Source organism: Hipposideros armiger, unplaced genomic scaffold, assembly GCF_001890085.2.
Source record: "Hipposideros armiger isolate ML-2016 unplaced genomic scaffold, ASM189008v1 scaffold_175, whole genome shotgun sequence".
NCBI lineage: Eukaryota > Metazoa > Chordata > Mammalia > Chiroptera > Hipposideridae > Hipposideros > Hipposideros armiger.
This window is the reverse complement of record NW_017731525.1, coordinates 2,074,875-2,089,897: the sequence shown is the minus strand read 5'-3', so window position 1 is coordinate 2,089,897 and position 15,023 is coordinate 2,074,875. Positions and strand designations below refer to the sequence as shown.

Genomic DNA, 15,023 nt, shown 5'->3' with positions numbered 1-15,023 from the left:
GCAGCCCAGTTCTAGGTTGAGCTGTTGTTCAGCATCTTAGCTGTAGAGGGCAGTGTCACTGGCCCTCATATGAGGGATCCGAACTGGGGCTCTCTGGAGTCCCAAGCCAGCTCTTCACCAATGCACCACCTGGCCGGCCCACCATGACGTACACTTTAAATATCTTACAATTTTATTTCTCAGTTACACCTGAATAAAGCTGAAATTTAAAAAATATTTTATTACACATATTTATTAATTCATTTAAAAATAATGATAATAAACACATTTTACATTCATATAAATAACATTTTAATAAAAACTAACTATTTTCTAAAACAAGAAAATTAGTGAGAAGGGTGGCATTTTTCTACATTTCTGCAAATCCCTTTCATGTCTGACTTAATAAAAGACAGCTGGATTCTCATATCAACTTCTGTAGTCAATCTGTTACAACATTACATTTGTAGCTTCTGGAAAACGGCACTGTACTCTCATGAGAAAATGAAAATGAAAAGAGCAAATAACATCTTGGTATTATTATGAAAAGAGTTTTGACCTTGCAGATCCTCTGGCAAGGGTATCGGGGACCCTTCATGTACTATGGATCACATTTTAAAAACTGTTGTTTTATAGATGTTACTCTATGTCCTTTAATTTTTTTTAAAAATTTAACTTTATTCAGGTGCCCCTCACTCTCTGATCCAGTTGCCCCAGCCTTCTTTCAGTCCCTTACGTCCCATGCACTCTCACCTTTGCACACACCATCTCCTTAGCCTCAAATGATCCTCATCCTCAGTAAACAACCTGCCTGGTTGTTTACTCATCTTTCAGATGCCGACTTAAGCATAACCCCCACAGGAACGCTCCCTGCCCCACATTCAAATACTCCAACATACATGTGTAAAGCACCATGATCATCTTTGGAGCACCTACCATGCTTGCAATTTTGCTTTTGTGTGATTTTAAAAAAAAACAAAAAAAAAAACAAAAAAACCCCACCTGCCTCTCCATTAAGATTGGAAGCTCCAGAGGGCAGGGACAGTTTCTGTTTGCCGCTTACTCCTGCCTCGCTCAGTGCTTGGCACATAGTGAGCACCCAATAGATATTTGAATGACCAGATGATGAATAAACAAATATGTGAAAGCACCTTGGAGAACAGCATGCACGCAATACATATTAACTTCCTTTTTTCTAGCCTCTAGCACATATTTACATTTTATGCTCCTTAAAATTGTAAACTGTCTAAGCATAAAGTATCTCTGAAATGACAATTTCTATTAATATCACATATTCCTCCCTCCCATGTGCCTGTTATTCCTTTTACATGGCATAGTGGATCAAACCAACTTAGACCCAGGAGCCAGAAATTCATCTGATCTCAACCAAACAGATCATCATTTGTACAAGTCACTTTTTTCACTTCCTCATTTATGTTTATCCAGTTTCCATATTAGAACTCACATGAGGACTGCACTGGCCCACATCTGAGGATGTCACGAGGATTCACCATTTAGAAAACTCACAACGATCCACTTTTCAAGTATTCCAAAGAAATGGGTGTGACTTTCGCCCCACAACAAGGGCAGGGTGTGGGATGTAGGGTCAATGTCATGACCAAGGCAGAAAAAGAGCCTGAGGCATCTGCTTTTCCACCTCCATGCCTGCTGCCATATGATCTCCTGGTAGCTTGGGGTTTACATGTGAATTTTTTTTCTTATGTTTAATTGTAGGACATGAACCTGATTTCCATAGCAAAATAGTAACTGATACATGCACAAAATCTCCAAACTGTAAATTTCCTCAATTAACTATCCATTTAAATTTAAGTTGCTCAAGAATACGCAGATCTATGCAAATTATATATAAATTTCAAAAGAATTCATTTTTATTTATTGCTTTTTTTTATGGGTTTTCATTTATTTATTTATTTATTTTTAATTGTTAGTTTCAGGCGTATTTATTGCTTTATTGATGGTGTAATCTAAGTGGAAAAATTCTAAAGGGTTTGGTGTCATGCGCTTTCTGACCAACTGTTTATTGGATGCCTACCAAGTGCCAAGCATGGTGCCATGAGCTTTGGTGAGTGCAGGAATCAAGACAAAGCCATTTTCTGTTTTTATCGAGTTTGTGATCTAGCAGATGAGGCCAATGTAGAGCAACACTCATCATGCTAACAAACGCGGTGAGTTCTAGCAAGTTCAGGATGCTGTGATGGTGTGTCATGGGGGACGTCAGCTGCCTGAACTTTCAGGTAAAGCTTCTTTGAGGAAGTTACATTTCAGCTGAGACAGGCTGCCTTCTGCTCTGGGTTACATAACCACCTTCACATTCCAATTCTGACACTTGGACATATTAAGGTCTCAGAGTTTGGGTCCTGGGGTAAAATGAGGATAATATGCACCTGGTAGAGTTGTGGGGTACGAGAGAGAGAATACAGATAAAGCACCTCTTATGGTTTCAGGCATATAGTAAACCTTAGGTGCATGGTGCTTGTTATAATCATACATCAATATAGACATCAAAGGAAAACCAAAGAAAGGTTTGGCCAACAGCTAAAGATAAATGTACAGAGAGGAAATTTGGCAAAGGCTTTAAATTTAAGGAACAGTCACTACCTCCACATTTATACAGAAGTATCATATCCCAAGTTTTAGATGTTGGAGCGCCTAATGCTCTAAGGCTCTGCTAACTAGGGTTTTCATGAGAAGTTGATAAGGAATTTTTAGGGGCTCTTTCTAGCTGTAGGTTAGCCAATGCCCAGGTCAGATTCTTCAGGCAAAAATAAGATGCCTGGAAAACAGCTCTGGCAAGGGGACACACAGGTTAATCAGATTTCGGCAGGCTCAAGTGACAAGGAAGTGTTTATAAACCAGGTGAAGGGGCAAGCGATGAATACGCAACTGAAGGCTTTTAGTTAAGGGTCAGAAGACCTGGCGCCACCCGGATGGGACCTGGAAGAGGGAAACACTGGTGTTCCCAATAGATCGCACAGGACACTACGCTTGGGGAAGCCGGCCCGGGATGCCCAGCACTTCTCCCGGGGCGCTCCCTTCCCAGGCCTCCTGGACGCTTGGATCCTGGCCATTTCCGCACCCATCAAATGGGTGTGGGTGATTTCGTAATTGGACGTGACCGCCACCGAAGGGAAAGCCTGCAAGGAAGTGGGAGCGAGCGGGGGAGGCGGGGCGAGGAGAAGAGGAGCGATGGGAGGGATGCCGGGCGCAGCGGGAGGGGTGTGGCGGAGCGAGCCCCTGGAGGAAAGGAGAAGGCGCTGTGGCTCGGCGAGAGGAAGTGCGCGAGGCTTTGACTCTCGCTGCGCGCTTGCTCGTGGATGGGGCAGCCAGGTGAGCCCGAGATGCTGGGGCTCTGGAAGGCGGGGCTGCCGCTGCTGCTGCTCCTGGGGCCGCTGGGCGCCTTCTCCCCCGGCGCCCTGGCGGGACCCGCGCAAACCGAGGACACCGTGGAGCTGGACTTTTCCACGGAGCGGCCGGTGCACCTGGTGAGCCCCTCGTTCCTGTCCTTCACCATCGACGCCAACCTGGCTACAGACCCTCGGTTCCTCACCTTCCTGGGGTAAGAGCCGGCCTGCCGGTCCCTGTGCCCCTGTGCCCTCTCCTATCCTCCTGACATCCGCGTCCGCCCTGCCAGTCACGCTCCTCTCTTTTGCCGCACGGAAATTCTCCCTCTCTCCCCTCTCCCCTCTCCGTCTCTTTCTCGGCTTCTTTAATTTAGCAAGTATATTTACTGAACGCCAACCAAGGGACCAGGTATTAAGGGGAAATGGAAATTTGGGGTTCCCAACTGCCCCAGCAACGCCCCCGGAAGAGGCCTGGGCAAGCGCACCTGGAGAGCTGTGATCGATTGAATGTGCTGCACAGTGTAAGACAAGTGAGGCTGTGGACCCGGGCTTCCGTCTCTTAAACTCTGCTAGGAAGGTTTAAAAAAAAAAAAATCAGATGGAAAAGGCCTCAAAGGAGAAGAAGCTTCCTTACTCCATATGTATATTTTAAAATTATACATAGTATATATGTATTTTAAATAACTTTTAAAGAGCAGTTTTAAGTTCCCAGCTAAATTGAGCACAAGGTACAGAAATTTCTCACATTACACTTTAAAAAAAAATCTAAATATTAAATAAATGAGACCTGGGAGACTATTAATAAAAAGATATCTCTCCAAAATGAGGCTGCAAAATGTGGCACTGCTTTATCAGCTATAATATTTTTTCTCTCCTGAGAAAGATTGAACCCGGTGCACTGACCTCTGCCCCATGAGTACATTCTGATCACAAGATGGGGAGCTACAGTGACAGTCCCAGGTCAGCTAGGCCATTCATCTAGGTCATGAGAGCCTCCAGAGATGACCACACCTCAACCAGCCCAGACAGCTGGGAATATCACCATTGCCAAACACCTACCTGCTGTTCTTCCTGTACCCACACTGTCAGCTGCCATTACTAATTTCAGTCATTTATTTTGCAAATAAAAACAGGTAGCCTATTGGTCAAAAGATTGGCAGTCAGACCACCCTGGCTTGATTTCTAACTCTACCAAAGCTGGGTGGCTTGGTTGCTTGGCAACCTCAGCCTCGATTTCTTCACCTGTAGAATGGAACTTTATATAACTTTCTTGTAGGATTGTTATGAGGATTTAATGAGATAATAAATAAGTACTTAGCACAGTGTTTGACAGATAGCGTTTATAATTTAAACTAATTGCTTCTTCCTAGGAAATGATAAGGGTTTGCTAACCATTCACCAGTTCTCTGTGTGTTTCTTCTGATCATAGTTAACCTCCATCTTCCCGCCTGTGAGGGGGGAAGGAGAATTTCCTGGCCCCATTTTTTGCCCTCCCCCTTAGGGATAGGAAGCTGAAACAGGCAGCAGCTGGTTGGGAGACAGAAAAGGTTACTCTGTAGAAACACAGAAGTATAAGGCTCCATACCTAAGGGTCCCAGGCCTAGCTTGGGGGTTGGGGGGTGGGGGGAGATAACAGGAGAAGAGAAAGTGTGAGGATACTTAACTAAAAACAGAGGGATTAAGTAAATGACCACTTACTGAAGAGTGAGATCTCAAGTCCTCTTATGCTGCTGCAGCCAGCACACACCCCAACCCTCCCCCAAATTCCTAAATCCTGCATTTAGGGATTCCTTCCTGGAGAGACAGGGTCAAAAGAAAAAAACCTACAGTATGACTTTTGAGGTCCAGACTTGATCACCCTGCTGTCAATTTAACCAACTGACCAACTGACCAGCACCACCCCCGCCTAAATACACACAGAACTTCCAATCTGCAATTTAGTGAGCATGATATCTGTGCTTCTTCTTAACGGTCTCTTATTTCCCAACGCACTGTTTCTTCCTACCTGGCCCCTACCTTTTTGTTAAAGGTTGGCAGATCATGAAAACCAAAAAAGCTTATCATGCAATAGATAAAACTGTTCTTTTGGTTTGCAAAACACAGTGTATTCCAGTTCCTACGGGCTTGTCTCCAGGGATGGCTCCTGGCCACTCCTGGTCCCTTCCTGAGCAGAGGCTGTCTTTGATGCCCACTCCCCAGAGGCACCTGCAAGCACAGCCACACCATTGGTAGCTGAGACCTAAAGGACTGCAGCTCAAAGAGGCAGGAGCCCCCTCTCCTTCTCCTCTAAGACCTAGCTTCTGAATTAGGGTCTGAGGGTCCAGCTTCCAGGATGGTTAGCACAGTGCCCAGGGTGGCCTGGCCATCTCACAAGACCAAACATTTAGCTTCCATCTCAGAAGACAATACTAAGCTTAATATCTGTCGATAGGAGCCAAGGGTGAGATGGGCATTGTTTTGTTACAGTTCCTCAAAAGTGAAGATGCTTGGATGAAGATGGCAAGGGCTAAGCAGCTGAAAGCTGAAGTAGTAATCAGAAGAGGATAAAAAACATAACTGATCTAACTGAGCTTTGGCCATAAGCCAAGCCCTGTTCTAAGCACCTTCTAGGTATGAATTCATCTAGTCCTTGAGACAAAACTCTGAGGTTAGCACTATTATCCCCATTATACAAATGAAGAGACTGAGCCTTAGGGAGATTCCATAATGTGCCCATGCTCAGCAAGCTATTACAGGAAGGAGCAGAGTTTGAACCCAGGTGCTAATTGCAAAGACCAGAGTATGCAAAAAAAAAAAGTAAAACGGTTTATATTTTTTAAAGGCAGCAGGGTAAGATATGGTAAAAAAGAAAGAAAGAAGGAAGGGAAAATTGTCCAGAAACAAACTGAGAAGATTGATATAATGAAGCATTGACCTGAGAGTAGGAGAATCAGGGGCTAAACCTCTCAGGTACCACCCAAGCAGCCTAAGCAAATTTAATCAGATGGCATGGTTCTGTTTTCCATGATGGCAAACAGATGGGTTTTTTTTACATTTGCAATTAAAGAACACAGAGTACACAGAATTTAAATGCCTATCATACAACAATCTAGAATTGGAAAGCAGCATCTTTTCAGTTTGCCCTCTTCCTAGAAGTAACTAATCAACAACCCCATCAAAAATGTCCTAAGCCTGACTCTCTGCAGAGCTCCAAAGATACCCTAGCCCTCAAAAATGGGAGGGTTGAGACCAGCACTGCTCAATAGAAATAGAATGTGAGCCTCATATGCAAGCTACATACAAAATTTTCAATTTTCTAGTAGCCATGTTAAAAAAGAAACAGGTGAAATTAATGTTAATAACATTTTGTTTAATATAAAATATCTAAAATATTATTTCAACATGTAATCAATATAAAAAATAAGATATTTTAGATTCTTTTTCGAACCAAAATCTGGTTCAAAATCTGGTGTATATTTGATACTCACAGCACATCTCAATTCAGACTAGCTGCATTTCAAGGGCTCAGCAGCCCCATGTGGCTCGTGCTTACCAGGCTGGACAGCGGAGTCCACATTTCAGTGCAGAGTGCTGAGTCAGTGGTAGAGATGATAGTACTACCGTACTAAAACCGTGCTAAACAGAGATAGCAGTAATCATTAGTGGGGCTTGCTTTTCTTAAGGATTTGTTTATTTTTATTCAGCAAAGTTCATCCCTTTTTGCCCATTTGATAAGTATTTATTAATAACTTTTTTTTTTTTTAGCTGAGCCATCCTGCCACCTGTTGGCAGCTCAGCTCAAGCCGGGAATCAAACCGGCGACCCTGTTGCTCAGAGCTAGCACTCTTGAGTGAGCTCTTAACCAACTGAGCCACTCGGCCAGCCCTTAATAATAACTTTTGATAATCAGATTCCTGCATCTTCATTGACAAAGTTGTTTTTAATATTTGGTAAAGTAGTTATCAATGTCAAGTGCACGTTTTGATAACTGATGTTGGAAAGAGGCATAAGCCCACTACGTGCCTGTTGCTGATAGGAATAACCAGAGAAACAGAACTGAGATCAAAGCCACGTAGACTCCCATTTTCTGGCCCCTGAGCAGTGCTCCCCACTGATGCAGTGCTCATTCTCTTCCCTCCCAAACCTTCCATTGTGCTCCCTGGAGCCCTTTGCATGGTAACCCTGCTCTATCCTCACAGACTATGCCTGCCACCTCCTTGCTCTAGCAAAACTTGGCCCTTCTCTGAAGACCCAAGTAGAGAAGTAGATATGGCTCCTTCTCTGACATAGCCCTTTGGAGCAGAAGCTGGACATTCTCCCATACTGCAGCCCTTTTCCCGTTCCAGGTACAGACAGCTTCTAGATGACTGCCCACCAGTCTGAACTCCAGACTGCTGCGGTTCAAATCCCTATTGGCTTGTTGCCTTGGGCAAATTATTTAGCCTCAGGTTAGTTCAGGTTCCTTATCTGTAAAATTCGGATAATAATGAGGCCCACCTCAACTGGGTTGTTTTGGAATTAAGTAAAATAATGTATGCAAAGTGCCCCAAACACTCAGTTTGGACTAATCTGATGCATGCCAGACATGACCGTCATGACTCCAGTGTGAGGTTCACGGCCTCCATGTCTGGCTCTCATCTTATGCTTCCCTCTCACTCACTTCTTATTGATTCAAGACTGGTGCTGATCTCACAGTTTCTTCTCCACTCCCATGTCCCACCATCATGCTAGATGACTTCAAGTCCACTTGTATAAACTGTCTCTCAGTTTCTTCACACCCACATTTTACAACAATCTTGACTCAGTGTTGTACTGGAGCCAGCTTAAACCGGTGCGTGAAATGTGTGCATCTCCTCCCAGCTCTGCCTTCAGTAACATCAACACTGGGAGCTTCAAAGCAGCCCTGGTGGGACTATTTACACCATGGAAATTGGCAAATGCTAAAAAAATAGAACACTTATCTTTTCAGGGAGCCATCTTAAAACCTCCCATTCTTGGATTACACTCCTTACCCTCTTAGCTCTTTCAGTCTGTGGATCCCACCATAACTATTTTTTTAAGTACCTGCCCTGAACAGCCTCCTCCTTCTCTCTACTTCTTCCATATCTGATTTGGGCTTCTTGGTTTATCACAAGAACCACTCATATCACATATCCCCAAACTCCTGTCCCATTGTTCTTCCTGCAAAAACCTCAAACTTAGTTTGGTTTGACTACATTTTCCCTCATTGAAATCTATAAGATGGCCATAAAGTTTAGAAATTGAAAATATTATCTAATCATGAATTGTAAATTGTAATGCATATTGATAAACCACTTTTATGCATTTGCCTCTGCTTCCAGCCTCAGTGTTTTGTAGAGCTCGGCTATTGAGCTCTTGGGAGTGGAGGGGACTCTCCCAGCCACGTGGATTGATGTTGCACTATAAATTCTTGGCCTCCGGACTTACTTGGCCCTTAGTGCTACCCCTTAACTCTTCATTTCCCTACCTCTCTCCTTCTCCACTTCCTTCAAAACTCCGATCACACCTCCACTTCATCACTCTTAGCCTATGACCACATTGCTGTTTTCCAAAGAAAATGAAGCCACTAGACAGGAACTTCCTTTTCTTCCTGGAATCAAGCCTGCGGACATACCATGGCTATGTCCAGCTTTCTTACTTCCTCTCTTCTCAAGCCACTTCCCCCAGCTGTGCTCTGAATCCTGTCCCCTCCTGGTTCCCCAAGGACTTTGTTTTCTCAGTTATCTCTTCTCTTCTCTTTAACCTTTTCCTTTTTATTGGCTCTTTCCTCTCAGTATAGAAACATTCTCGGTCTTCCCCATCTCAAACACCTCCCTGCACATATGCCTCTGCAGAAACTGCCTTTCTCTCCTCCCTTTCGTAGCCTTCCATACTGTCCACTCCACCCTCACGCTGTCCCCATCATTGTGTCATAAAATCAACCTCCCCAGCATCATCAGTGACTTTAATACAAAATCCAATGAACATCTTTCAGTCCTTATCTTATTTGGTCTCTGTATGGGTTGAATTTTTGGGTGTGTCCCCCAGAAATTTACATATTGAATCCCTAACCCCTAGTACGCCACTACGTGACCTTATTTGGGAATAGTTTCATTGCAGACATAATTAGTTAAGAATTGGTTGTACTAATCCAATATGACTGATGTCTTCATAAAAAGGGGCGATTTGGAGACAGACATGCGCACAGAAAGAATGCCCTGTGGAGATGAGAGTTATGCTGCTACAGGAACTACCAAAAGCTAGGAGAGAGGGCTGGACCAGATCCTTCCCCAGTTGGAGGGAACACGGCCTGCCAACACCCTGATTTCAGATTTCTAGCCTCCAGAACTGTAAGATAATCAATTTGCCTTGTTTAAACCACACAGTTTATGGGACTTTGCTACTGCAACCCTGACAAATTAATACAGTCCCTTGGACACATTTGGCAATGTTGACATTTGAAAACACTTTCTCATCCCCTTGGGTCCATGTCACTTCCATTTCTAGGGTTTTCCATCACTTCTCTAACAGTGCTTCTCCAACTCTTTCTTTAACTTCTCTTAAATATTGATGTGCCTTAGACTTCTGACCTAGGCCTTCTTTTCACTTCACATAATCTCCCGAGTGGTCTCACACACTTCCATGGCTGGAATTACTATTGGTGCAGCAGTGTGCCGGGAAAGGTTTAACAACTGGCTCCCTAGGAGGAGGGGAGACTGACGAAAGTGTTTTTCTGTATTCTGTGGTATAAATACTCCCACCATGGCTACTCTCCATTTGCCAACAGTTTAACAACCGGTTCTCATTGTTAAACTATTGGCTCGCACAAGCTAGTAGAATCCAGTACAAGCCAGCTCCCGGACACATTCACTTTTGTGACAGACATAAGGATCTTATGTTTACACATAAGGTAAAATAAAAATACCTGCAGACTTTTCTTTCCCCTAACAATCTGCTCTGGAAATGGAATATCTGAGCTGCTGCTTTAATGTGTCCTTTTGTTATTTCCATGTCACTATGGCGGTGGTTGAATTTTTTGCTCTCTTTTATGGTAGGAACACTGTACCTTTGATCAGTTTTGTTCTTCATGACATGTGTTGCAGCTGTTTTAAATCTGGTTTTTGTCAGAGGGCATTGATATTTGTCCTCAAAGCAAGGAAATGTTCCATTGCAAAGGAGACAAACAAAAAGGTCTGTAATACCAATACTCTGAAGCATGTGATTTCCTTTACTTGGCAGGAGCCATAGTATTGGGTTTTAATTTTGTTCAGAAAACAGTCTTTGTCTGGCCCCATTTGCCCTTTTGGCAGGCTGGACTTGATTGTTCATTCACTTAACAATATTTATTAAGCATCAGCTGTGTGCCAGGCAGTTATCTAGATGCTTCTCTAGGTGCTATGGAAATTCTGATGAGCCAGACAGGTCTTAGAGCTTATATTCACAGAGCTTATATTCAGGGATGAGGGCTGGGATACATAGTAAACCAAAGAAACAAACAGGGAAGCTAATTTCAGAGAGTGGTACATGCTACGAAGGAAATAAGGGCAGAACCATGTGATGGAGAGTGACCTGAGGTGGCACAGTCACTACCCGGTACTAGGGCATGTGATCCCGGCCAGGCACACATGTATTATAGAACTTGTGATGCCACCGCTCCTTCTCCCTGGTGCTTGTTTTCCTTCCATTTGCCAGAGAGCACCAGCCTCTCACCAGCTTACAAACATCAGCTACACTGACCTCAATGAGCTTCCTCTATCATCAAACACAACCAAAATGTCAAGGACCAGAATCAGTGTCTTGGCAAAGACGGTGGGACAGGAGCATCCTAGAGTGGCTCTGAGGAAGTTCCTTGTATCTGTTTTAGGACGATATCTCAACACCTGTGGGCTGGGGTTACTAGTCCCTGACCCTTAAACTGAGGACTCTCTATCTTATCTATACCCTGCCTGTGTGTCCCCTCAGCTCCAGACACGCATGGCCAAGGGCCTGATAGAAATATGTTTCAGCTTGCTGAAAGGGTATCCGTTCCATTGGCATCTAGAATTCTACAAAACTGTGTCCCCTCCCCTGCCCCTTCATCCCCCTCTCCAAGCTATCACCAATTCTTCATCACAATTCCATTCTGTAGTAAATTATATTACCTTCTTCCAAGATGCTTCCCAGGGGTAATCCTTGACTCTTCTCCAACATCCAATTAAACTCCAAATCTAGTATTTCTACTTCCACATTTATCTTGAATTTATCCACCCCTCTCCATGCCGGCTGCTGTTACCTTACCTCAGCCCATTACTTGCTGTCTACATTCACATGACCAAAGTCTTGGTCCTTCTATTCAGTTATTTACACTGCAGCCTGAGATTCTTTTCTAAAATAAAAGTCTGGTGAGGTCACTGCATTGCTTTAGATCCTTCCATGGCTCCCCACTGCCCTCATATAAAGGTGCAGCTCCTAGACATGACGGCTTACAGGCCTTTTGTGATACAGTCCTGCTTGCCTCTCTAGTTATCTTCTCCCAGCAACTCCCTGCTCCCAGTCTCTAGGCTCTGGCCATACCGGTTGGCTCTTCAGTGGTGCCATATGCTCATCTGTCTCTGGTCTTTGCACAGACTTTCCCCCACACCTGGAACACTTCCTTCAATCCCACCTCACGATTTTTGATCTGGATAGGATGTATTCCTTTCAAAGGTCTAACAGTGAAGCCACCTCCCCTGGAAAACCGCTAAGCACCCCTTACTCCCAGCCCAAAGATTGGGTTAGGACCCCCTTTGTATGTTCCCATAGCACTGTTTTGGAATTGCTTGTTTATTTGTTCGTCTATATCACTAGACTCTAAATTACATGAGAACAGCAGCTATTTCTGTCTTGTTTGCTGTTGTATCCCCAGCAACAAGCATAATGCCCGGCACCAAGTGGGCCCGCAGTGAACATTTACTGAATACATTAATGGATGCCTATGTCTCCTTTCCCTAAATCTTGGTTTCTCCATTTACTTTTTAAAAACAGAAACACATACACACTAAGCCACCCTGAATAAATTAAAATATCATGTGCGTATTGTGGAAAAGTTGTAAAATACAAGAAAACAATAGAAAAGAGTCTGTCATCCATTTCAGCGCATAATTATCACTGTTATCTCCTTCTATCTATATTATTTTCATTGTTGAAACCACACTATGTCTACAGTTTGCTCTTTTTATTGTGGTAAAATAAACCAAACAAAATTTGCCATTTTAACCACTTTAATATGTGTAGTTCACTGACATTAAATGCAATCACATTATTGTGCAACCATCACCACCATCTATCTTAGAACTTTCATCTTCCCATATGGAAACTCTGTACCCATTGAATAATAATGCTCTATTCCCCTTTCCTATAGTTTATTTTTTATCTGGGTTTGTGGCAAAGTGGAACTGGCTTTCTTCAGAATACCACTTAGTTCAAGTTAGCATTTCCGTTTATTTTCAAGTGGTTTTGTGGATCCCATGGCAGATGCAATCCTTCCTAGAGCTCTGGTGCTGTCAGGCATTTCAGTCAGGGCGGATTCCAGGTTGATAACGTTTCTGAAGTTTCACTTTATGCTTCATTTCCTTGTTCCAGGACCCACATATGTTTAGGGACCCACAAAAATATTTTAAGTTCTCTTAAGATCCAAGAAAATCCAAGAAAATGAACTTTTAAGTCAAAGAAAATGTTTTAATAGATAATATTAGCATATTTGTCTTTAAATAAACAGCATCATCAAATATAATTTAAAATATTTTTTATGGAGGAAGAGGCTCATGAAGGAAAAAGTGCCTAGGTAGTAGAAGTGAAAAGCTCTCAAGTTACAAACAATAAAAAATGGTGGGGGGCCAGAGAGTGGCTCAGTTGGCTAAGAGTACAAGCTCTGAGCAACAGGGTCATTGGTTTGATTCCCACATGGGCCAGTGAGCTGCGTCTGAATTGAGCTGCCGCTGAGCTAGTGAAAGCACGTACTCTTAGCAGCAAGGTTGCCGATTGGACTCCCGCATGGGATGGTGGGCTATGCCCACCCACAACTAAGATTGAACACTGCACCTTGAGCTGAGCTGCCCTGAGCTGCCGACTGGTGGCTGGATGGCGACTGGACTTGGAGCTGAGCTAGCTGCGCCCTCCACAACTAAGATTGAAGGACAATAACTTGGCTGTTCCCCTTTCCCAATTCCCCAACACTGTTCCCCTACCCCAATTCTCCATTTCCCAATAAAATCTTCAAAAAAGAAAAAAAAAACAGTGGGGAGGACTCGCTGAAGTTTTTTAATGCAGGGACTTTTCTTTTGGTCAATTTCCATCTTTTAATTTCTCTTTTCTAAGCATAAATAAATAAATCTTTCAAAAACTTTACATAGCACTATAGCTATGCAGGAGTACATCTTAAAATTTAAAATTTTAGGTCAGGTCTTTAATTCCTAGGTTGTTAAGAAGTATTGGCAATTAGATAATTTTCCTGTAATGATTTTCTGATTTTAAATAAACCCGGATATAAACTAAAATCAGGCCAATCTGAGAACTACACAGCATTGATTTTATGTGTTCTAAGAGCATTCCAGAGAGCAGTATGGCCAGGATCACATGTGTAAGACTAGAAATTTATGGCAGGGGTCCCTGTTACCTGGGTCTTCTGTTTTCTTAGTTTTGTTCTCTTAAATATTCATGACATATTTATCATTCTGAGGGAAGTAATTATAAATCATCTAATTAATTCCATAGCACTTGGTACCATTGTAAGCATATATAGGCACCTATCTGGAGCATTTTTGGCTTGATGAGATGGCATTTAGAATTGCTCAAATTGGAGGTGTCAATGATAGGAATTAGAATCTTTTATAATTCTGTTGTTTGACCTGAATTTAAAAGGATGGCTTTCCTTGGGAGGGGGGTGGTTAGGCAAGAGAAGGAGGAATCTTAAGTCATTTATGTACTTCTCTGGGAACATGAATTTTTGAAGACAACCTATTTTTCAAAGAAACACAGAGTCATCTTTCCTGTAGTTTCTACTCTCTTCACTCCTTTCCTCCATTAATCATAAAAGGTTATAAGTTTTTTGAAAGTACTGAACACTAGCCTAACAGCAAGTTAAAATATAAGCTTTTGCCAGAGTTAGAGCTCCAAGTTGCCTCCAGTTTCCTTGAAGAGCAGCCCTGCAATTAGAAAGATTCAGATTGAGATGATTCCCCTGATACAGCAATATGATTTCTCCCTCCAAGGCCTGAACAGCAAGATATTAAGAAATAGGTCCACCAAGACAGAAGAGAGTACACATGGTTGACTGGATTGTCTTGGGGGAAAAAAATCATTTTAATTTCTTTCTTGTCTTCATAACAGTTCTCCAAAGCTTCGTACTTTGGCCAGAGGTTTGTCTCCTGCATATCTGAGATTTGGTGGCACCAAGACAGACTTTCTAATTTTTGATCCCAAGAAGCAACCAAGCTTTGAAGAAAGAAGTTACTGGCGATCTCAATTCAACCAGGGTGAAACTTTTTAAAGATTAACCCTATATTTTAATTAACTTGAGTCAGTCATTAGCATTCAATAAGAGTTTAAAGGCTCCCAACTGACCTGTGGAGGCACCTCCACAAAAACATGAAACAGTGGGCAAGTTTCCTCCTCCTGATGTTTTCATGAAATGTGAGATCTCACACACACACACACACACACACACACACACACACACACACACAC

At 42.9% G+C, this 15,023-nt stretch overlaps 1 protein-coding gene across 1 annotated transcript in view; it reads left to right on the top strand.

Moving 5' to 3' along the window:
• The first annotated feature begins 3,210 nt into the window (after window positions 1–3,210).
• HPSE (heparanase) overlaps window positions 3,211–15,023 on the top strand; it is a 45,582-nt gene continuing 33,769 nt past the window's right edge. Inside the window, exons 1-2 of the mRNA XM_019652157.1 lie at window positions 3,211–3,556; window positions 14,667–14,812. Of these exons, the coding sequence (XP_019507702.1) occupies window positions 3,315–3,556; window positions 14,667–14,812 (388 nt within the window). The 5' untranslated portion in view covers window positions 3,211–3,314. The remainder of the gene's footprint in view (window positions 3,557–14,666; window positions 14,813–15,023) is intronic.